General features: G+C 38.5%; 1 protein-coding gene across 1 annotated transcript in view; it reads right to left on the reverse strand.

Annotated features, from left to right (window-relative positions):
• The window catches only part of LOC133998011 (uncharacterized), a 63,487-nt gene that overhangs the window by 10,160 nt on the left and 28,825 nt on the right, over nt 1–24,502 (reverse strand). The window contains exons 4-20 of the mRNA XM_062437749.1: nt 22,244–22,345; nt 21,813–21,926; nt 20,564–20,642; nt 20,153–20,381; nt 18,079–19,873; nt 17,806–17,979; nt 17,449–17,622; nt 16,839–16,885; nt 16,046–16,604; nt 13,554–13,581; nt 13,293–13,373; nt 11,015–11,083; nt 10,612–10,840; nt 8,606–10,400; nt 8,334–8,507; nt 7,595–7,768; nt 1,862–1,886 (exon numbers count right to left, since the gene is read on the reverse strand). Coding sequence (XP_062293733.1) covers nt 1,862–1,886; nt 7,595–7,768; nt 8,334–8,507; nt 8,606–10,400; nt 10,612–10,840; nt 11,015–11,083; nt 13,293–13,373; nt 13,554–13,581; nt 16,046–16,604; nt 16,839–16,885; nt 17,449–17,622; nt 17,806–17,979; nt 18,079–19,873; nt 20,153–20,381; nt 20,564–20,642; nt 21,813–21,926; nt 22,244–22,345 — 5,848 coding nt within the window. The remainder of the gene's footprint in view (nt 1–1,861; nt 1,887–7,594; nt 7,769–8,333; nt 8,508–8,605; nt 10,401–10,611; nt 10,841–11,014; nt 11,084–13,292; nt 13,374–13,553; nt 13,582–16,045; nt 16,605–16,838; nt 16,886–17,448; nt 17,623–17,805; nt 17,980–18,078; nt 19,874–20,152; nt 20,382–20,563; nt 20,643–21,812; nt 21,927–22,243; nt 22,346–24,502) is intronic.

Here is a 24,502-nt window from a genome sequence, read left to right on the forward strand (position 1 = left end):
GAATTTAAAGGGACCAACCAGGATGTTAAAAAGGGAGAAAAGAGGGAATGACTGCTACTGGGGGTCACACTGCCACCTGCTGGGGTTTAAGGGGTTTTCTCTATTCTGACCAACAATGATACCAGTTCTTCTTCTTCTTATTGTTTTTCTATAATGATCCTTTGCTTGAACGTGTAGCATTAACTGACAACAGAAACGCACAAATGTTCTTCATCTTTAAACGTGCTGTTTGATGGTTTAGGAGTCATCGCTTTAACTGTTAGTGGTTTCTTACACTGTAGCAGTTTAGAGGCAAAACTTCTTTTTTTTTTAATCTAAATGGGAATTGATGACAGTGATATGTTGGTGGTGAATGATCTTTGTATTATGTGGAGCAATAAATAATAAAAAACACAATTTTCCCTTTTGCAGTCGATGTTGTCGTTTAGTTTCCAACACATGAAGACACCAAATGTGGCAAATCTGATTTTAATAAAGTCAGTAACTAGAATAACTTTTTTTATTTTAGTGACAACTCCTTGGACCTGATCCAGAAAAATATGACCTTTCTTATGATGCAAATAATTATTATACAATTCAAAATTCAATGTTAGAGCACTGGTTAAATATACATTTGCATAAATTCTCCGAAAAAGAAGTACAAGAGTTGAAGCATGTGATTTGAAAAAAAAAAAAGGTTTACTATTAATGCTGCATTCAAGAACAGTCAGTAAAATCAAAACAACATACAAGTGTGCATCATGGAAGACTTAAGTTTTTAGTTTTTTGAAGAAATGTGATAAAATTACAATAAACAAAAATTGTCACTGGTGGAAAGTAACTAAGTACATTTACTGTAACTGCACTTAAATTAGGTTGCATTTTAAGTTCACTCAATCTCGAATATAGAAGCACAGTCAGTGATCCAAATGAAACCAGAGTGATCCTCGTCCACCATCAACATTTAAACACAGGAAGCTGCTGTCACTTCCTGTTTCTATTGTTCACTGGTGAACAGAGTGAACAGTGATTTCAGAAGCTGTCTTCAGTCAGCAGTGTGACTGATTGTCTACACAGGAGGAGACTCTCACTTAGACAGAGGACACACAGACACTGAGGAACCATAAGACCAGAACCTAAACCCAGCATACAGAGGTTCAGTGAATGTGGTGTTGTAGGTGTGGAGGTGGATCAGTTTGTCAGAGGAGACTCTGTAGAAGGACAGAGTGCCAGCAGGACAGTTCACATACACTCCTACTCTGTTAGAGACAGAGGATGAAGAGGAGGAAGAGGAGATGGATGTTTCTCTCTTATTGTGACAGACAGAGTAACCATGAACATCAGAGCACTCCAGACTCCAGGACTGGTTATTAAATCCAAACCAGCTGTCATAACTGTCTCCTTTCCTTCTGATTTCTCTGTAAGTCACTGATATATTAACCCATCCTCTCCACTCGACCTCCCAGTAACAGCGACCAGTCAGAACATTTCTACACAGCAGCTGAAGCCAGAAGTCAAATCTGTCTGGATGATCAGGATATGACTGATCCTCATCCACACGTGTCACCTTCCTGTTGTTGTCAGACAGTTTGAGTTCTCTGTGTACTGTGTTTGTGTCCGTCGTGAGTTCACAGAAATCTGATGAAGAGAAGAAGAAACAACACAGCAGCAGTTTATCATCTGACACACCTGATGGATTTATTCTCTGTTTAACTTTTGATCTGTTGTTCATTTTTAATGACACATTTAATGATGACACATTTTGTCAGTAATGTTTTAATGAATAAATACCACAAAGACCAACTTTGTGTTTAAAGAGAAACTGACTGTTTGCTGTTTAGTTGTCATGAATCAAATTAAATCCACACTTACACTTCTTTACCCACTGCTCTCCACCATGATCCATCCTGGAGGAAGAATGAGAAGAAATGCAGCAATAAGACAGCAACACATTTTAATGCAATTTATATCCATCTGCTCATAATAATAAGAATAATAACAACAATAATAATAACAATCATAATAATAATCTGGGCCCAAAATTCAGCACAATTGATACGGTGGCTGAGAAAGGTCACTGTACGGCAAACATCACAAAAAGAAGAAAGAACGAAAGAAGAAGAATCCCAAAAATAATGAAAAAGTAAACTTATTAATGTCTCTATGTGACTGTAAGTTTCATTGTGTTATATTTATATAACAGGGCTCTCAGGTTTCATGAAAAGTTTGTAGTGACATTACATCTGTTGAGGCCAAGTATATCCAGGTATGGGTAGCACTGTTATTAGATATGAAGCCTGTTACCTCTGCCAGAGAGTTGGCAGAGATTATATTGTAGTCTTTCTGTTTACCATAATAAAAGTCATCATCATAATCTGGTTTTAAATTTTTGTGACACAAAGGTAATCAGGAAAAATAAAGATATAGAGTACTGTGCAATAGTCTTACCCACCACCATCATACAAACAGAAAATACAGGAAATATGTACACAAAATGTAACATGAATTATTAAATATTATTATTGAGTAAGGCTCCATTTCATTTATGTTAAAGAGAGCCAGGTTCCTGCTATTACTCAAGTATAAGGGGAGGTTTGAATACTTAGACACTTTAGCCTAAAGAAGCTGTTTTCTTTAGTTTTTTAATACAGCATACACATTTCCTGTCACAATTATATATGGTCATTATAGCATTGATAAAACAACTAATCTAATGGTGGCCTAAGACTTGTCAGAGAGGACTGTGTGTCTTCGGCCCCCATTATCTGTAAATAGCAGGAAAATCTGTCATTCAGTTAAAAATCTGATATTTCCACATCATCTTTTTCAGCTGACACACCTCAAACTCCCTCATCACTTTGCTTATAGTCTGCAGATATACAGTACTGTGCAAAAGTCTTATGCCACCATTAGATTAGTTGTTTTAGCAATGCTATAATGACCATATATAGTTATTGCTCAGTCTCTTTATTAAAATACAACCAGAAAATACAGAAAATGTGTATGCTGTATTAAAAAATAGAAAAGAAAACAGCTTCTATATAACTTATATATATATATAAGTAAGACAAGGTCTTACTGTTTTAATTTATATATATATATATGTTAGCAAATATGCACGTTTTATTTTGTTGGTAATTTATTCTATTCATATTTATGTTTTAATTTATATTATCATTATTTTAATCATAGTTTTTCAATAAAATTTCCTGCATTTTACATTTATTAGTCCACAAATGTTTTATTTATTTACTTATAATAAATTCATTATTAATGGCCAGCTTGTGTCATTTAATTTGAATTCCCATTTAAGAGTAGTACAGTATCGGTATCGTATGGAATTGAAAAAGTTTGGTATCCTCCATCTCTAGTCCAAAGTTCCAGGCTAACTGGCTCAGCTGAAATGAGCAGATTAATGGTGTTGCACGTTTTATCAGCTGATGTCATGAAACGTCAATTTTAAATCACTACTCAGATGTTTCTCATTCAGCAGCCATGGAGAGAAAGCACGAAGCAGATTTAGAAAATAACGTGATAATTATACTACTGACGTTGCAGTTTCTCTCCTTCAACTTATATTACTTAACTATCATATAGTTCAGACAATATAACTACTTAACTATATAAAACTATATAACTACTAATTACTATATAATATAGTTCAGTGAATACCTTAACTATCTAATAAACACTCACTGGACTCTTTATTAGGAACACCTCTGCAATCTAATGCAATCCAATACAACAGTTCTGCTTTAGATTATACATTTATGAAGTTTATATATTTACAGTTTTTGTTGACAAAAAGGTGATAATTCTATGTTTATTACTGAGTGATGGTGGTTTATTATGGTGCATTATATTGAATGGTGTTCCTAATATTTTGACCACCCCATTAACATACATGAGGAGGGCAAAATATTAGGAACACCAGTCAATATAATGCACCTCAGTATGCCACCACTACTTAGTACAACCTTAGTAATAAACATAAATAGAATAATAGAATAATCACGTTTTTGACAATGTCAACAAAAACTGAAAATGTATAAACTTAAAAAGTATAATTTAAATCAGAGCTGTTGTATTGGACTGAATCAGATTGCACAGGTGGACCTAATGAAGTGACCTGTGAGTGTAGTAATAATATAGTATAATATAGTATAACTATATAATATAGTTCAGAGAATATCTTAAATTGTAAGGAGAGCATCAAAATGTAGAATAATAGGATACAGTAAAACCTGTAGTCCCCCCGACAAAGTAAAATCCCCCCTATGTGAAGCATTTAAGGGGAAAACCTCCTAATTTTGAAAAATGAAATGAATTATATGTAATAATAATAATAACAATAATAGTTAAAGCTGCAAGTAGCGATGACCGGGCCCAAGCTCCCTCGCCACGCCACTAATGAGCGAGACTTGGCGCGACGCATCTTCTAATTCAAATGGAAACAAACATCGCCAAAATCGCAAATTCGATTCAAAATGGCCGACTTCCTGTTGAAGTGAGGGTGTGGGTCCAAGAGACTTTTTTGTGCGTCTTTAGATGATACATATATATACCAAATTTTGTTAATCTATGTCAATCTGGAGGGAGGGGCTCAATTTTCTTAATCTTCTACTGGGTGCAGTACACCCATTTGGCCAGCAGTTCCTGTTAAATGGCGAAATGGCAAAATTCCTCACATCACCACGAAGCAACCAAACCAGTAATCAAAAAGATTTTGATAACTTTTCATCTCCAATGTCTGAAGATGTATCTGAGTGAATTTGAAGTTGGTCAGATTAAATCTCTAGGAGGAGTTCGTTCAAATACGAGGCGTGGAAATCGCCAAAATCACACATATTTTAGAAAATGGCCGACTTCCTGTTGGAGTGAGGATATGGGTCCAAGAGACTTTTTTGTTTGTCTTTACATAATACATATGTGTACCAAATTTCGTTTATCTATGTCAATCTGAGTTGAGGGGCTCAATTTTTGATAACTTTTCATCTCCAATGTCTGAAGATGTTTCTGAGTGAATTTGAAGTCGGTCGGATAAAATCCCTAGGACAAGTTCGTTAAAATGCTAGGCGTGGAAAACGCCAAAATCGCACATATTTTTCAAAATGGCCGACTTCCTGTTGGAGTGACGTCATGGGCCCCATAGACTTTTTTGTGCGTCTGGACATGATACATATATATATATCAAATTTCGTTCATGTACGTCAATCTGTAACATTTTTATCGTGGTGCTATTGAGCCATTTTGCGACGGACATTTTGGTGAACCATAAAATATCAAATTTTTCGCCGGGTCTGATGTGCATGCAAGTTTTTGTGAGTTTTGGGGCACGTTTAGGCTGTCAAAAAGGCGTTTGTTTTATTTAATAATCTCTACAATTACAATAGGGCCTGTGCACTGTAGTGCTTGGGCCCTAATAATAACCATAACCTCTTAACAGATCAGTCAAACTACATAATGTAGTTTGTAATGTGTAATTTACAAACTCTGGTTGAATAAAATTGACTTGACTTTCAATATTAAAAGGAGATTTTAAGGTAAAGGTATTTTATTTTATTTGTCACACATACAGTCATACAGAGAAATTCAGTCTCTGCTTTTAACCGTCCTAAGTATTAGGCAGACCCTCCAGGATTTCGAGATATTAACGCAAATTCAACCAATCCCTGTGAATTCTGCACGATCTTAACCAATCACTGCAACTTTTCTGCAAATTTGACGAATCATCGTTGTTTTGTGCAAGACGTTGATCCATAAACTCACTTCCTTACTTCCTTACTGTGCATTGTTAGTGATAATGTTGATATCGTTTATCATGTAGTGACAGGTATGTTGTTTCATTAAAGCAAAGATTAATGTACTGAGATTGTTTGGATAGCTCTTTTGAACTGACTGCACTGTTGATCCATAGGTATCTGTTTTATGCTATGGTTACTCAGAATAATGCAGGTTTATCATCATTTGTCTTATCTGACAGAATAATTGAAATCATTTTGTTTCATTATAACAAACATAAATGTACTGAGACCCTTTGGATTTAGATTCACTCTTCACATAGGCTTAAGGTCAAACTATACTGTGAGGATCAAAGCCGCATTCAAACAAATAAACACATTAGTCAGGGGAGGGATTCTGATTGGCTGTCAGTGTTTCTATCGTTCATAAAATTGCTCTGAAAGGAATTCCAACAATATCATTTTCTATCGTTATCGTTATAGTTGTGGTATGGACTCCGCCATCCACTTGAATTAGAACTATATTTAAAACTATATATTTATAGTTATTGTTATAGTTATTATCTCAGTGTGGACGGCCCTTAATCCTTTAGATTTGAGTTGAACGCATAAATATACCCTACACCTATATAAATAAATTCACCCCTGTGTCCCAGCTGCCCAAGTGCCTTGAAACAAAGCAACGAGTACTCAAATGAACTAAAATAGTATTAATATTATAGTCAAATTAATTAAGCTATACTTCTCAAAATAAACAGCAACAAAACAGATAAATTAACATTTAAATTATCACCTTTAACAAAAATAACAAATAGCTCCAACAGAAGGACTAAGCTACCTCGACTTTCTCTCTAACTTGGAGTTTGCATAGTATTTCACCGGAACGTCTCAAGTCCTCTGACTCTGTGGACTGAAGGAAGGCGCCATGAGAAGCTGTGTGACGTCCTTTTACAGGGACCGCAGTACGTTGTCGTGGTGACCTTTCTTATATACAGTCTATGGTGGTGACATGTGACGCTTGGCAGGTGCAGCTGAGTGAATGACATCGCTTGGTGGCAGCGAATAGACCAAGTAACATGTGACATGACAACAAATTATCTTTTTATGTGACAGCAGCTTTATTAAAAGGAGGATACTGTATTTATGTTGGTCTTTGCCAGCTGTTAAAGCATTCATGCTAGGGAACATAAATGCGTTATACGTGATTGCACAGCTGTATCATTGATATCGTGATCTGACACACTTTTATCATGTAAAAATGTTAACAGGTATTATCGTGGACGGTATGATACAGTATGGCACAGCCCTAACGGGGAGAACATGCAAACACAGACACAGAAAGGCTCCAGCCGGGTATCAAACCCAAAATCTTCTTGCAGTGATGCAACGGTGCTAATCCCTGAGCCACCAAGAAGTACGTTTAAATTTAGAGAATAAGTTAACCTTAAAGGCAGCAAAACCTTTGACTGTAATTATTTAAATTTGTTCATTCATTTTGTATAATAATAACACATGAAAGACACAATAAGAAGAAACAACAAGTAATTGTAATGAAATAATAAAGTACTAAAGTTACAAAGTTCATGATGAAAGTGAACTTCTTTATAATAAACAATAATACATCAATAAAAAAGTAACAGATGGACACTACTCTGATGAGTTCAGGGACACCAGGAGATCATGACAAATTAAGAAAAGAATAATTTTAGATTGACAAACTACCTTTATTCCAGAGATTTCACTCACGTCACATGATCTTCAAACTGTTAGATTCATGATCAAGAATCAACTTTAATGTTCAGCATCAAAGTTCTTCACCTGAGAGTGTCCACCTGTCTGTCCATACCTGAGAGTGTCCACATGTCTGTCCATACCTGAGAGTCTCCAGTCTCCAGTGTGGATCCTCCAGTCCAGCAGACAGCAGCTTGTCTCCTGAGTCTCCTGGATGATTGTAGCTCATGTCCAGCTCTCTCAGATGGGAGGGGTTGGAGCTCAGAGCTGAGGCCAGAGAAGCACAGCCTTTCTCTTTGATCAGACATCCTGACAGACTGGAAATATAAAAAGGTTGATAACACAATGTTTTTAATCATAAGTACCAGAATCCTACATATGTGCAGAATAATTGACATTGATCTGAATGTAAAAAGCAACTGTCAACTGTATCAACTGTCTAAAAAGTCAAAATCAACTTTATTGTCATTGTTCACTACAATAAAATTATAGATGATGTATCTGGACCTGAGAGTTTCCAGTGTACAATTTGGACTCTTCAGTCCAACAGACAACTGTTTCACCCCTGAATCCTTCAGGTTGTTTTCACTCAGGTCCAGATCTCTCAGACTAGAGGACTGGGAGCTCAGAGCTGAGGCCAGAGGAGCACAGCCTTCCTCTGTGATCTGACATCCTGACAGACTGGAAATATAAAAAGGTTGATAACACAATTTTTTTAATCATATAAGTACCAGAATCCTATTGATGTGCAGAATAATTTACATTAATCTGATGGTAAACAGCAACTGTCAACTGTATCAACTGTATCAACTGTATCAACTGTATCAACTGTATACAAAGTCAAAATCAGCTTCATTGTCATTATAGATGATGTATCCAGACCTCAGAGTTTCCAGTGTACAATGTGGACTCTCCAGTCCAGCAGACAACTGCATCATTCCTGAATCCTTCAGGTTGTTTTTACTCAGGTCCAGTTCTCTCAGACTAGAGGACTGGGAGCTGAGAACTGAGGACAGAGCTGCACAGCTTCTCTCTGAGAGGTTACAGCCACTCAGCCTGAAAAAAAGATTAGTAAAGAAAACAAAATGTTTCATGTTTCATATTTAAAATTAACATTTTAAATTGTTAATATATCCACTTCTTCATCCACTTACAGAGCTTTATTTGAAGCTTTGACCACTGGCAGCAGCCTCAGAAGTGCCTCTTCTGTAGCAGAGTATTTCTTCAGGTCAAACACATCCAGATCTTTTTCTGATGACAGTAAGATGAAGACCAGAGCTGACCACTGAGCAGGAGACAGTTCATCTGGGGAGAAACGTCCTGATCTCAGATACTGTTGGATTTCCTCCACTAGAGAATGATCATTCAGTTCATTCAGACAGTGGAACAGATTGATGCTTCTCTCTGCAGACAGATTCTCATTGATTTTCTTCTTGATGTACTCAATTGTTTTCTGATTGGTCTGTGGGCTACTTCCTGTCTGTGTCAGCAGACCTCGTAGGAGAGTCTGATTGGTCTGCAGTGAAAGACCCAGGAGGAAGCGGAGGAACAAGTCCAGATGTCCATTTGAACTCTTTAAAGCCACGTCCACAGCACTCTGGTAGAAACGTGTTGATTTGTCTCTGAACACATCAAATAAGGATGTTGTTTGTTCTTCTGCCAGAAGATTGATTCCAGACTTGATGAATGTCAGATGGACATGAAGAGCAGCCAGAAACTCCTGAACACTCAGATGGACGAAGCAGAAAACCTTGTCCTGGTACAGCCCTCTCTCCTCTTTAAAGACCTGTGTGAACACTCCTGAGCACACTGAGGCTCCTCTGATATCGATGCCACACTCTGTCAGGTCTGATTCATAGAAGATCAGGTTGCCTTTCTGCAACTGCTCAAAAGCCAGTTTTCCTAGGGACTCAATCATCTTCCTGCTCTCTGGACTCCAGTGTGGATCTGTCCCAGCTCCCCCATCATACTTGACGTTCTTCAGTTTGGACTGAAGCACCAGGAAGTGGATGTACATCTCAGTCAGGGTCTTGGGCAGCTCTCCTCCCTCTCTGCTTTTGAACAAATCCTCCAGAACTGTAGCAGTGATCCAGCAGAAGACTGGGATGTGGCACATGATGTGGATGCTTCTTGATGTCTTGATGTGGGAGATGATGGTGCTGGCCTGCTCCTTATCTCTGAATCTCTTCCTGAAGTACTCCTCCTTCTGTGGGTCAGTGAACCCTCTGACCTCTGTCACCATGCTGACACACTCAGGAGGGATCTGATTGGCTGCTGCAGGTCGTGTGGTTATCCAGAGGCGAGCAGAGGGAAGCAGTTTCCCCCTGATGAGGTTTGTCAGCAGCACATCCACTGAGGTGGACTCTGTAACATCAGTCAGGATCACATTGTTAAGGAAGTCCAGAGGAAGTCGACACTCATCCAGACCGTCAAAGATGAACACAACCTGGAACTCTTCAAACCTGCAGATTCCTGCTTCTTTGGTTTCAGTAAAGAAGTGATGAACAAGTTCCACCAAGCTGTACTTTTTCTCTTTCACCACATTCAGCTCTCTGAAAGTGAATGGAAATGTGAATTGTATGTCCGGGTTGGTTTTGTCTTTAGCCCAGTCCAGAGTGAACTTCTGTGTTAAGACTGTTTTCCCAATGCCAGCCACTCCCTTTGTCATCACTGTTCTGATTGGTTCATCTCTTCCAGGTGAGGCTTTAAAGATGTCTTCTTGTCTGATTGTTGTTTCTGGTCTGTCTGGTTTCCTGGATGCTGTTTCAATCTGTCTGACCTCGTGTTCATCATTGACCTCTGCAGTCCCTCCCTCTGTGAGGTAGAGTGGTGTGTACATCTGATTCAGAAGGGTTGGGTTTCCTGCTTTAGCGATCCCCTCAAACACACACTGGAACTTCTTCTGCAGGTTAGACTTGAGTTTATATCGACACTTTGCAGCACAAGTTCCTGAATGAACAAACCACAAATTAAATCAATCAGATGATCCAACAGTAAATTGGTAGAATGTAAACATTAAACTGCAGAGTTTCTGACTGTTTTCAGTTCAGAAGAATTCATAGATCTGATGCAGATGTGTGCATCATATTTACAGCAGAGTTTTCTCCCATGTTGCCTCCATTTCCTCTCCATCATGTTAAATCTGTTAAAATCCTCTTACTGCTCTGCAGACGGTCAGCCAGATCCTCCTGCTTCATTCTCCTCAGGAAGTGCAATGTGATCTTCAGAAATGCCTCTCTGCTGCTCCTCCTCTGCTCTTCCTCCTCACCATCCAAGACCTCCTCATCCTCTCTCTGACTCTCTAAGCATTCTGGGTAATCTGGACTCAGACCCTTTTGCATCTTCTTCAGCTCGTTCTTCACAAATATGCTGATGTTCTCCTCCAGCAGCTGGAACAGAATAAATGTAAATTCAAGAAGTCAACATCAGATCATCAGTGACAGACTGAAAAGCTGCTGGTCTACAGAGATCAGCATGGAGACTGTTAGGACAGAATGGTAGTTTAGTATTTAGTCTGTGGCTGTTGTAGTTAGCAGTAGTCGCTGTGCTTTACATTTACACACCATAAATATGGAGTCCAGCTGTGTTTGATGCTGCTGGACAGAGGGACCACTGAGAACCTCTGAGCTCTGCTGATGAACTCTGTGAAGAAAAGATGAAGTCTCAGAATAAATAATGACATGTTAAAGGTAAAACACTCAGCTGTTCTGTCTGACCTCTGATCATTTGTCACTGTAAAGACTTTGTACATTTGTTTAAAAATACTGTTGTACAAAGAAAGTTTGTGGTTTTTAGTAAAGTGTTCGAAGGAGGAGTGTGTGTGTTTGCATTTATGAGGATATTGTGTGTAAATAAAGATTCAATCAAATATTTATTCTTATGAGAATTGGATAATAACAGACAAAATATTTTACAGTCTGACCTCTGATCAGCAGACTGATGTCCATGTTTGAACTCAATAAGTCCACCCTTAAACCGGTCACTCTTCATGGACACACAGCTGGGTTCAGGAGAATCTGCTCTCTGCTGATGGATCCTGATGGAAACAGAGAAATGATAAAACAAGTATAACTACAGTGTTGATACTGAAGATTGTGTGTTTAGTTGGACGAAAACTACGACACATCAGCTGATCTGGCTGGTGGTTTTAGTCCCAGCTGGGAATATGATGGAATAAAATCTAAAACATTAACACTGAGTAAATTCACATATTGAAATATAGACTAAGATTTGTGAATTTGTGCTCAGATTTTATTTGTGTGACATTATGTGATTTAAGAGATTTGTGCTGTGTTGAGATGTGTGCTGGAATAGGCTGCTGTTCCTGAGAACATACAAAGTTATAGGTGATGGATGGATGCTGAGATCTGTGAATGTGTCACATGATTTGAAGAACTGTGGTAAGTTTAAATGTTCTTACAGTCTCTCAAACTAGAATCAAGCTGTTTGTGGGTTTTAACTTTGGGTTAAATATTTGTACTGAGATCTGCAAATGTGAGACTAATTAATAAAAAAGAGTCAATAGTAAAGAATCAATGAAGTGATCACGACCAAGACATCACACCTCTTCTCAGGAGAAAAGGATAGAGACAAAAACATTTTATATTCTGACCTCTGATCAGCAGACTGATGTCCATGTTTGAAGGTCATAGGTATACCCATAGACTCATCACTCTTCATGGACACGCAGCTGGGTTCAGGAGAATCTGGTCTCTGCTGATGGATCCTGATGGAAACAGAGAAGTGATAAAACAAGTGTCACTACTGTGTTTATATAGTAGTAGTAAGATTAAGTGTTTTGTTGGATGACAGCTACCACACATCAGGTGTTGTTTGAAGTTAATAGGATCATACATAGACTGGTCACTCTTTATGGACACACAGCTGGGTTCAGGTCGAGGTCCAGGTTGAGGTTCAGGTCCAGGTCCAGGTCCAGGTTCAGGTTCAGCAGAGTCTGGACTATGCTGCTTCTCTGGGCTTCAACACAACAAACACAGAGCTTTGAGTGTGAATAATGATGCTGGAGTGATGTGAGTGGAGAACAGTGATGGTTAGAGATCAACATCTCACCTCTGAGCTTTGGTCTGGATGTCATGTTCCTCACACAGAGAGCTTTTAGAGGGAGGGACTCCCTCCTCTCTGTCCTCACTCTGATCCATAGCAGAGAAACACCTTCACACAAACACAACAACATGCTCATTCATTTCAACCAGCTGCACATCACACAGACACACAGTAGTTGTTATTACTGTCAATGACATGTCACAAATATTCAGAGGCAATCTGGACATTGATGATGCAGTAAAAAAAATCACTCATTATTTCTACTATCAATATTTCTAATCAAAGTACATACATGCACATAAAAATAGTGATGATGATAATAATAATAATAAAAATAATAAAAATTATAATACAAGTTACACCTTTTACTGTAATAAATATGACTGTGAAGTATAATACATACATCATGAGTCATCATGAGAAGTGTAGCCTACATAAAATGAACATTAGTCAAGTTGATCAGAGCTGTTCAACCAGTTCTGACACTTGCTGCATTTTTCACTGATGTCAAGAGATTAAATTCAAACTGCTGTTGGTTTTAAATGGTAATCACAATCATACATAATAAATCATTCTCAAAAACGAGTTTACGTGAGAAAAAAAGCCTGTAAGCATCAAATAAATATGTTTTAAGCAGCCAATCAGCATGAAAAAACATTTGAGCTGTTCAGTCACAAAGTGATCAAAGTAATCGTGTTCATCAGACATTTACAGATTTCTCTGGTAGGATTCTCACCTGCTGAACTCACTTCAGGACAATTTACAGTCCCTTTCCACCTTCATCTGTCGAGGAAAACACTGGGAGAGAAGAAGCTGCTCATTCTCCCTCGTCAATCCTGCTGTCTGTGTGCGTTTAATCTGAGGACGCTGTCACATCCTCATAACTCAAGAGTTCAAGTCTAAAACAAACAATGTGACGTGAAAACCAGTCTAACCAGTCAGTGCCAGGAAATCACAAATCAGATGATGTAGTTCTGCTATCTGTCCACTAGATGGTGCTAACTGACCGTGAAGAGCCTGAGTTTCCTAGCTGGGAACCTTCACTCTGTTCCTGAGTGTGTTTGATCTGAGGATGGCATCACATCCTCATAACTTCAGAGTCCATGTCTAACTAGTTAATTTTAAGTAGTAATGCTGAATCTAATTATGATCCTAAGATTAAAGTTGCTCACAGGTGGGATCAAACCTGTGACCTTCTTCACCTCTCTGCTACCGGGCGAGAGTCACTGTGATCCTGAGCCGTTAACTTTATAACCTGATGCCTTTATAATCCAGCTAATACTACTGCAAGCTATACAAGGTAAGGTTTTTTAATTAACGTTGTCTTTTTTTCTGTCACCAACTAGCATGAGCTTATCTAATTGTAGATATCTGTCACGGGAACGCGCACCAAACTCAATTCAGTTTAATGCTGATTTTACGTTTCAACAAAACTTGAACGTGTATAATTAAATAGCAATTATATAATCATTCAAAACGTCCTATAAAACCTTAGGATGCACTTTAAGTTCACTTAATTTCCTTACAACAACTTATAAATTCATTTTTGGACGGTAATATAATATTTTGTGGGCACAGGCACCTAATGACTGTCAACATAAGTGAGGATTTGGGTTTAAGTTGAAATCAATGAATACATTGTGAGTTAAATGTACGTCGAATTGTAGGTTTTTCTCATACTGATATTTTAAATACCATATCATGTTAAAGAAAGCATATGCTGCACAGAGACATGCTATCAAACCTTAAATTGACCTAAATTTAAATGCAGTTTGGTGTAGTTTGGTTTTCATGCTTCTAGCTAGCTGGTATCTTAATGTTTTGGGCTACTAGCACATTTTAATGCATATGTTCATGAGGTGTTGCAGACAGTCTCATAAATGATTAAAGATGTCAGAAAGAGACAAGTTATGTTCCTACTAATGTGTCTTTGTGAATGGTGAGGTGTAAAACAAAGATTTAACAACCCACAACTAAAGCCCAAAATTAGACATCTGTCATTACTGAAAACACACCTTTAAACCACTGACACAACTAAACTCAAAAGTGGTAACAAAACCAACATGAATTAATCCAGGAAATTACATACTTACTAATGACATGTCCATTAACTCACTCAGGAAAGAAGACAAAGCAAACAGTAATCTGATATCTGGGAGCCCCCATTTGTGACAGGCTGGCTCTTTGCAAAAGAATAAAATAACACAAATGTCACTTTGAGGAGTTTTATTAGGCCAAAATACAAACTGGACGGTGTGTGAAAGCAAGAATTTAAAAAAAAAAGAAGAAAAAACTATGAGCTGCAGTGTCTGTCAGATGTGGCATGGTACATATCTGTAATCACTCTACTATAGTACTCTATTTATTATATATTATTCTGTGTTGTTTCTATAATATTCCTGTTATATTTCTCAGCTCTAAAGTAATATCAAATATGGTCAAATACATCATAATCACCATCAGCCTACAAACATACTGTACACATACGTTGTTTTTAAATGATGCATAATCATGGTTAAAATTTGGTAATTAATAATTGTTTTTCTTTGATCTGTCCTTAAATGTTTAATGATTAGACCTACATTTAATAAGATATTCCAAAATGAATGTTAAAAACATTATTTTCAACCATTCACAGCTGTGTTTCATCAAATCACCATAAACTAACATACAGAAAACTTTGTCCAGGTGTCTCAGTACAAGTGAACTCAGTCATGTTTCCTGAGAAAACAGATTAGACAGAATCTTTTCATTTTTCTCTTTAATTAATGATTAAAAAAACTGTCAAATTAAAATGTACCGTAAAAGAAATTATTAAATATGTGACAAATATATGTAACGTGTAAAAATCATGTTTGCAGGATTAACTGTGTCATGTTGTCAAAAGAAAAATTATACAAGTAGTATAGTAGAAGTAGAAGTTACAACAAAGAAAAAAACAATGACCATGTAAAAAACAAGTGATGTACTCTGATTGTACTCTTACAAGATAATATTTACATCACCTGCAAAGGCAAGAAAAACTAAAGAAAAGCAGCCCATACATGTTATTATATACATACATGTCAGACACATGACATCAGATAGAAACATACGTTGATGTTAATGACTGAACACAAACTGAGCTGATGTCAAACAGACTGGGATGTCTGGTGGACATTTTCAGGAAAAACTTCACTTTAAGATCCTGATAAAATGGAATAACTAACAGCCACTAACAGCTGCTAGATGCTGCTCCAAGAAAACTTTACTCAAGTGAATATCAGAGTCAACACAGTTTTTACACATCAATTCAGTCCAGAAGAGATCATTTCACTACTTCTAATAGAAACTATATTCTGACATTAAAGCACAGTCAGTGATCCAAATGAAACCAGAGTGAAACCTCGTCCACCATCAACATTTAAACACAGGAAGCTGCTGTCACTTCCTGTTTCTATTGTTCACTAGTGAACAGAGTGAACTGTGATTTCAGCAGCTGTCTTCAGTCAGCAGTGTGAATGTTTGTCTACACAGGAGGAGACTCTCACTCAGACAGAGGACATAAAGACACTGATGAATCATAAGTCCAGAACCCAGACCAGAACCCAAATCCAGCATACAGATGTTCAGTGAATGTGGTGTTGAAGGTGTGGAGTTGGATCAGTGTGTCAGAGGAGACTCTGTAGAAGGACAGAGTGCCAGCAGGACAGTCCACATACACTCCTACTCTGTTAGAGACAGATGAGGAGGAAGAGGAGGAGGAGATGGATGTTGCTCTGTTATTGTGAGAGACAGAGTAACCATTAACATCCGAGCAGATCAGACTCCAGGACTGATCATTAAATCCAAACAAACAGTCATCACTGTATCCTTTCCTGCTGATTCCTCTGTAACTCACTGATATATAAACTCTTCCTCTCCACTCGACCTCCCAGTAACAGCGACCAGTCAGCACATTTCTACACAGCAGCTGAGGACAGTAATCAAATCTGTCTGGATGATCAGGATATGACTGATCCTCCTCCACACATGTCACCTTCCTGTTGATTTCAGACAGTTTGAGTCTTCTGTTTACTGTGTTTGTGTCCAGTGTGAGATCACAGAAATCTGATGAAGAGAAGAAGAAACAACACAGCAGCAGTTTATCATCTGACACACCTGATGGATTTATTCTCTGTTTAACTTCTGATCTGTTGTTCATTTCTATAACATTTAACGATGACACATTTTGTCAGTAATGTTTTAATGAATAAATACCACAAAGACCAACTTTGTGTTTAAAGATAAAAAACTGACAGTTTGCTGTTTAGTTGTCATGAATCAAATTAAATCCACACTTACATCTCCTCACATCAGGTTTTAACCTGTGCTCTCCACCATGATCCATCCTGGAGGAAGAATGAGAAGAAATGGGTTAGGGTTAGGCCCTACGGTTGCTACGGCGATTTGAGAATCTGCTTGGAAATTCTCAAAATGCCCCCAGAATTTGGCTTCTGACAACGTCCCGAACAATTGCAAACTGTGAGAAAACCGTAACTCCTGTCCAAAAACCCTGTGAGAGACACAGAAGCTGGCAGATTCTGGCAGTGTTAATTTTATTCAGATATTCCTTAAAATGAGCGCGTAAGCTCAGTGCGAAGACAGAGTGAGAGTCTTTTGGGAAAAAAGACGATTACATTAGGGTCAATGGGGAGCGAGACAGGTATTGCCGCCATAGTTAAATTACGAAAATTATAATAAATAGTACAGGACACCAGGAGATCATTTTTAACAAAAGAATAATTTTAGATTGACAAACTAGTTTTATTCCAGAGGTTTCACTCACATCACATGATCTTAAAACTGTTAGATCCATGATCAAGAATCAACTTTAATGTTCAGCATCAAAGTTGATTACCTGTCTGTCCACCTGTCTGTCCATACCTGAGAGTGTCCACCTGTCTGTCCATACCTGAGTGTGTCCAGTCTCCAGTGTGGATCCCCTAGTCCAGCAGACAGCAGCTTCTCTCCTGAGTCTCCTGGATGATTGTAGCTCAGGTCCAGCTCTCTCAGATGGGAGGGGTTGGAGCTCAGAGCTGAGGCCAGAGAAGCACAGCCTTTCTCTGTGATCAGACATCCTGACAGACTGGAAATATAAAAAGGATGATAACACAATGTTTTTAATCATATAAGTACCAGATTCCTACAGATTTGCAGAATAATTGACATTAATCTGAATGTAAAAAGCAACTGTCAACTGTATAAATGGTCAGAATCAGCTTTATTGTCATTGTTCATTACAATTAAATTATAGATGATGTATCCGGACCTGAGATTTTCCAGTGTACAATGTGGACTCTCCAGTCCAGCAGACAGCAGCTTCACCCCTGAATCCTGCAGGTTGTTGTCACTCAGATCCAGCGCTTTCAGAGTAGAGGACTGGGAGCTGAGAACTGAGGACAGAGCTGCACAGCTTCTCACTGAGAGGTTACAGCCACTCAGCCTGAAAAAAAAATTAGTAAAGAACACGAAATGTTTTATGTTTCATATTTAGAATTAAACATTTTAAATTGTTCATATATCCACTTCTTCATCGACTTACAGAGCTTTATTTGAAGCTGTGATCACTGGCAACAGCCACAGAAGTGCCTTTTCTGTAGCAGAGTATTTCTTCAGGTCAAACACGTCCAGATATTTTTCTGATGACAGTAAGATGAAGACCAGAGCTGACCACTGAGCAGGAGACAGTTTATCTGTGGAAAGACTTCCTGATCTCAGATACTGTTGGATCTCCTCCACTAGAGAACGATCATTCAGTTCATTCAGACAGTGGAACAGATTGATGCTTTTCTCTGCTGAAAGATTCTCACTGATTTTCTTCTTGATGTACTTGATTGTTTTCTGATTGGTCTGTGAGTTACTTCCTGTCTGTGTCAGCAGACCTCGTAGGAGAGTCTGATTGGTCTGCTGTGAAAGACCCAGGAGGAAACGGAGGAACAAGTCCAAGTGTCCATTTGGACTCTTTAAGGCCTCGTCCACAGCACTCTGGTAGAAATGTGTTGATTTGTCTCTGAACACATCAGACCAGGATGTTGTTTGTTCTCCTGCCAGCAGATTGACTCCAGAGTTGATTAATGTCAGATGGACATGAAGAGCAGCCAGAAACTCCTGAACACTCAGATGGACGAAGCAGAACACGTTGTCCTGGTACAGACCTCTCTCCTCTTTAAAGACCTGTGTGAACACTCCTGAGTACACTGAGGCTGCTCTGATATCGATGCCACACTCTGTCAGGTCTGATTCATAGAAGATCAGGTTGCCTTTCTGAAGCTGCTCAAAAGCAAGTTTTCCCAGAGACTCAATCATCTTCCTGCTCTCTGGACTCCAGTGTGGATCTGTCTCAGCTCCTCCATCATACTTGATGTTCTTCAGTTTGGACTGAACCACCAGGAAGTAAATGTACATCTCAGTCAGGGTCTTGGGCAGCTCTCCTCCCTCTCTGCTTTTCAACACATCCTCCAGAACTGTAGCAGTGATCCAGCAGAAGACTGGGATGTGGCACATGATGTGGAGGCTTCGTGATGTCTTGATGTGGGAGATGATGGTGCTGGCCTGCTTCTTGACTCTGCATCTCTTCCTGAAGTACTCCTCCTTCTGTGGGTCAGTGAACCCTCTGACCTCTGTCACTATGCCGACACACTCAGGAGGGATCTGATTGGCTGCTGCAGGTCGTGTGGTTATCCAGAGGCGAGCAGAGGGAAGCAGTTTCCCCCTGATGAGGTTTGTCAGCAGCACATCCACTGAGGTGGACTCTGTAACATCAGTCAAGATCACATTGTTAAGGAAGTCCAGAGGAAGTCGACACTCATCCAGACCGTCAAAGATGAACACAACCTGGAACTCTTCAAACCTGCAGATTCCTGCTTCTTTGGTTTCAGGAAAGAAGTGATGAACAAGTTCCACCAAGCTGTACTTTTTCTCTTTCACCACATTCAGCTCTCTGAAAGTGAATGGAAATGTGAAGTGTATGTCCTGGTTGGTTTTGTCTTCAGCCCAGTCCAGAGTGAACTTCTGTGTTAAGACTGTTTTCCCAATGCCAGCCACTCCCTTTGTCATCACTGTTCTGATTGGTTCATCTCTTCCAGCTGAGGCTTTAAAGATGTCTTCTTGTCTGATTGTTGTTTCTGGTCTGTGTGGTTTCCTGGATGCTGTTTCAATCTGTCTGACCTCATGTTCATCATTGACCTCTGCAGTCCCTCCCTCTGTGATGTAGAGCGGTGTGTAGAACTGATTCAGAAGGGTTGGGTTTCCTGCTTTAGCGATCCCCTCAAAGAGACACTGAAACTTCTTCTGCAGGTTAGACTTGAGTTTATATCGACACTGTGCAGCACGAGTTCCTGAATGAACAAACAACAAATTAAATAAATCAGATGATCCAACAGTAAATTGTTAGAATGTAAACATAAAACTGCAGATGTATATATTTTTCTCCACTATGAAATCTATTCGGCTCATCAGTTGTAGATAAACAGTTTCTGACTGTTTTCAGCTCAGAATAATTCATAGATCTGATGCAGATGTGTGCATCATATTAACAGCAGAGTTTGAAATATAAATCTCTCCCATGTTGCCTCCATTTCCTCTCCATCATGTTAAATCTGTTAAAATCTTCTTACTGCTCTGCAGACGTTCAGCCAGCTCCTCCTGCTTCATTCTCCTCAGGAAGTGCAGTGTGATCTTCAGAAATGCCTCTCTGCTGCTCCTCCTCTGCTCTTCCCCCTCACCATCCAACACCTCCTCATCCTCACTCTGACTCTCTAAGCATTCTGGGTAATCTGGACTCAGACCCTTCTGCATCTTCTTCAGCTCATTCGTCACAAACCTGCTGATGTTCTCCTCCAGCAGCTGGAACAGAATAAAATGTAAATTTAACTGGTAGAAGTCAACATCAGATCATCAGTGACAGACTGAACAGCTGCTGGTCTACAGAGTGAAGCATTGAGACTGTTAGGACCAGAATGGTAGTTTAGTATTTAGTCTGTGGCTGTTGTAGTTAGCAGTAGTAGCTGGGCTTTACATTTACACACCATAAATATGGAGTCCAGGTGTGTTTGATGCTGCTGGACAGACTGACCACTGAGAACCTCTGAGCTCTGCTGATGAACTCTGTGAAGAAAAGATGAAGTTTCAGAATAAATAATGACATGTTAACGGTAAAAGACTCAGCTGTTCTGTCTGACCTCTGATCATTCGTCTCTGTAAAGACTTTGTACATTTGTTTAAAAACTGTTGTACAGATAAAGTTTGTGGTTTTTAGAAAAGTGTTTGTAAGAGGAGTGTGTGTGTTTGTATTCATGAGGACATTGTGTGTAAAAACAGTTTCAGTCAATTAAACTTGTTCTTATGAGAATTGGATAATAACAGACACACATTTTACAGTCTGACCTCTGATCAGCAGACTGATGTCTATGTTTGAAGTCAATAACTCCACCCATAGACCAGTCACTCTTCATGGACACACAGCTGGGTTCAGGAGAATCTGGTCTCTGCTGATGGATCCTGAAAAAACTGATGAATTAATAACAGCTTCAAATCTCTGGATAAAATGCTGCTGAAAAATGTTAACGTTTTAATGCCGATAACATACTGTATGAGTTAATAAGAGGAAAGCTATAACGACTCTTTTCTGACCTCTGATCAGCAGACTGATGTTCATGTTTGAAGCTAATAGGTTTACCCATAGACCAGTCACTTTTCATGGACACACAGCTGGGTTCAGGAGAATCTGGTCTCTGCTGATGGATCCTGATGGAAACAGAGAAGTGATAAAACAAGTGTAACTACAGTGTTGATCCTAAAGATTGTGTGTTTTGTTGGACGAAAGCTACGACACATCATGTGTTTCTACATAAACCTGCAGTTATAAACTGATCCACACAGCTACAACAAACTGTGATGGAATACAATCTAAACATTAACACTGAGTAAACTCACATATTAAAATATAGACTAAGATTTGTGAATTTGTGCTCAGATTTTATTTGTGTGACATAATGTGTTGAGATTTGAGCTGGAATAGGCTGCTGCTCCTGAGAACACATAAAGGTATAGATGATGGATGGATGCTGAGATCTGTGAATGTGTCACATGATTTGAAGAACTGTGGTAAGTTTAAATGTTCTTACAGTTGATATTTGTACTGAGATCTGCAAATGTGAGACTAATTAATTAAAAAGAGTCAATAGTAAAGAATCAATGAAGTGATCACGACAAAGACATCACACCTCTTCTCAAGAGAAATGGAGAGAAACAGATAAAAATATTTAATATTCTGACCTCTGATCAGCAGACTGATGTCCATGTTTGAAGTTAATATAATCATACATAGACTGGTCACTCTTCATGGACACACAGCTGGGTTCAGGGGAATCTGGTCTCTGCTGATGGATCCTGGTGGAAACAGAGAAGTGATAAAACAAGTGTAACTACAGTGTTGATCCTGAAGATTGTGTGTTTTGTTGCACGACATCTACCACACATCAGCTGTTCTTTGAAGTTAATATAATCATACATAGACTGGTCACTCTTCATGGACACACAGCTGGGTCCAGGTCCAGGTTTAAGTCCAGGTTCAGGTCCAGCAGAGTCTGGTCTGTGCTGCTGCTCTGGGCTTCAATAAAACACACACAGAGCTTTGAGTGTGAATAATGATGGTGGAGTGATGTGAGTGGAGAACAGTGATGGACAGTTAGAGATCTTCATCTCACCTCTGAGCTTTGGTCTGGATGTCATGTTCCCCACACAGAGAGCTTTTAGAGGGAGGGACTCCCTCCTCTCTGTCCTCACTCTGATCCATAGCAGAGAAACACCTTCACACAGACACAACAACATTCATTACAACCAGCTGCACATCACACAGACATACTGCTGTCTATCACACTGTCATTCTTTATACTACCACCAGATGGCGCCACCATTAGCCATTACTTTGATTTCCACTGTAGTTACATGTTTAAGAAACTATATTAAATATATTCCTTTTTCAGCTGTGTGTCAGAAAGAAGAAAATAATCACCAGGTGAATTCAGATCCACATGTGGTCACAGAGTGGTTCTACCTTCACCTGTAGAGAAAACACAGAGAGAAGCTGCAGCTGATTCTCCTTCATCATCAATCTGAGGACGCTGTCACACTATCTAAACTTCACAGTCAAAGTCCTGATGTTTGAAGAGATTAAATCCAACAGTGAATTTATCCAGTAAGTGTTATTATGTGTGTCTCACAGTGTGATGGAGCTAAAGCCTTTCTGCTGCACAACTGCTGCACTAATGTCTGTTTTAATGCACAACTCAGAAGGTGAGTTTTGCTCCTTAAAATAAACATTTTAGTGGAAACAAGCCCTTAACCCCGCCCCCCTCCTCCTACATGAATAACAGGGATGTATTGCTCCACTTGCTGCGCTGACCAGACGCCTGTTAGTTCCGTTTTTTCCGCGTGATACTTTTTCAAAAAAACACACAAACCGAAGTTATAATAACTTTCTAAAAGAAACGTTAACTTCATAATTCACCTTAAAATGATAAGAAATGTCAAAAAGTTGTGTTTCAATTACATTATAAAGCATACAATTCAGTTAATCGGATTCATGACTTTTTTAGGACACCGGAAACCCAGAAATACATTTAATAAATCAACATAACTGATCACTTTAACTTCCATCTCTACTGTTGTCAGATCATTTTAACAGCTGCTGACACAATCATGATGAAAACTGTTGGTTACGTTACCTTTAAGATGAAGAAAATCATCTGAATCAAGCTGATGAGTGACGGTGAAAATAATCCGCAGCTTCAAGCACGAAACCGAACAAAAGAGGAACAAAACATGTAACTGAAGGAGGAGATTTAAAAATCTTTATTTAACCAGGAAATGTCTTGGGATTTATATTTTTCCAATATTTCAGATGCAAATATTGTACTTTCTACTCCACTACATTTATTTGACAGCTTTAGTTACTTTTTTTGTCACAATGGATAATATAACAAGCTTTTAAAATACAACACATTGTTAAAGATAACATACGTTGATGTTAATGATTGAAATTCTTAGAGTAATAAGTTTTAGATGCTGCATGTTCTTTCTAAAAAATAACCCAATCCACAGTGGAGTCCTTGGAGGAGCGGTACATATAGTACAGTTACACATAAAGACTTTAAAGTGTATAAAATGAACAAGTTGGAACATTATACATGTATTTGTTTATCTTCTGATCCTTTACTCACCTGCAAACCTGGATTTTAATGTCTATAAAACACAATAGTTTCTTCCATTGAACTGCTGCTTCACTAAGAATAGTTTAGATGGTTTATTTTGGGACCAATACATTTTGTCTTGTCTCTTTTTTTGAAATGGTTAACTGAGGATCACTGAGGAGAAAAAGGCATTGAAAAGTATGATGATGTTAGTTGATGAAATAAATCTGTTACTAGCTGGTTAAAAAAGCTGCAGCAAAGGCAGTTTTTTGTTTCTTTTTATCTGCTCAACTTTAGGTGAATTTAAAGGGACCAACCAGGATGTTAAAAAGGGAGAAAAGAGGGAATGACTGCTACTGGGGGTCACACTGCCACCTGCTGGGGTTTAAGGGGTTTTCTCTATTCTGACCAACAATGATACCAGTTCTTCTTCTTCTTATTGTTTTTCTATAATGATCCTTTGCTTGAACGTGTAGCATTAACTGACAACAGAAACGCACAAATGTTCTTCATCTTTAAACGTGCTGTTTGATGGTTTAGGAGTCATCGCTTTAACTGTTAGTGGTTTCTTACACTGTAGCAGTTTAGAGGCAAAACTTCTTTTTTTTATATCTAAATGGGAATTGATGACAGTGATATGTTGGTGGTGAATGATCTTTGTATTATGTGGAGCAATAAATAATAAAAAACACAGTTTTCCCTTTTGCAGTCGATGTTGTCCTTTAATTTCCAACACATGAAGACACCAAATGTGGCAAATCTGATTTTAATAAA

Source organism: Scomber scombrus, chromosome 17 (genome assembly GCF_963691925.1).
Source record: "Scomber scombrus chromosome 17, fScoSco1.1, whole genome shotgun sequence".
Lineage (NCBI taxonomy): Eukaryota > Metazoa > Chordata > Actinopteri > Scombriformes > Scombridae > Scomber > Scomber scombrus.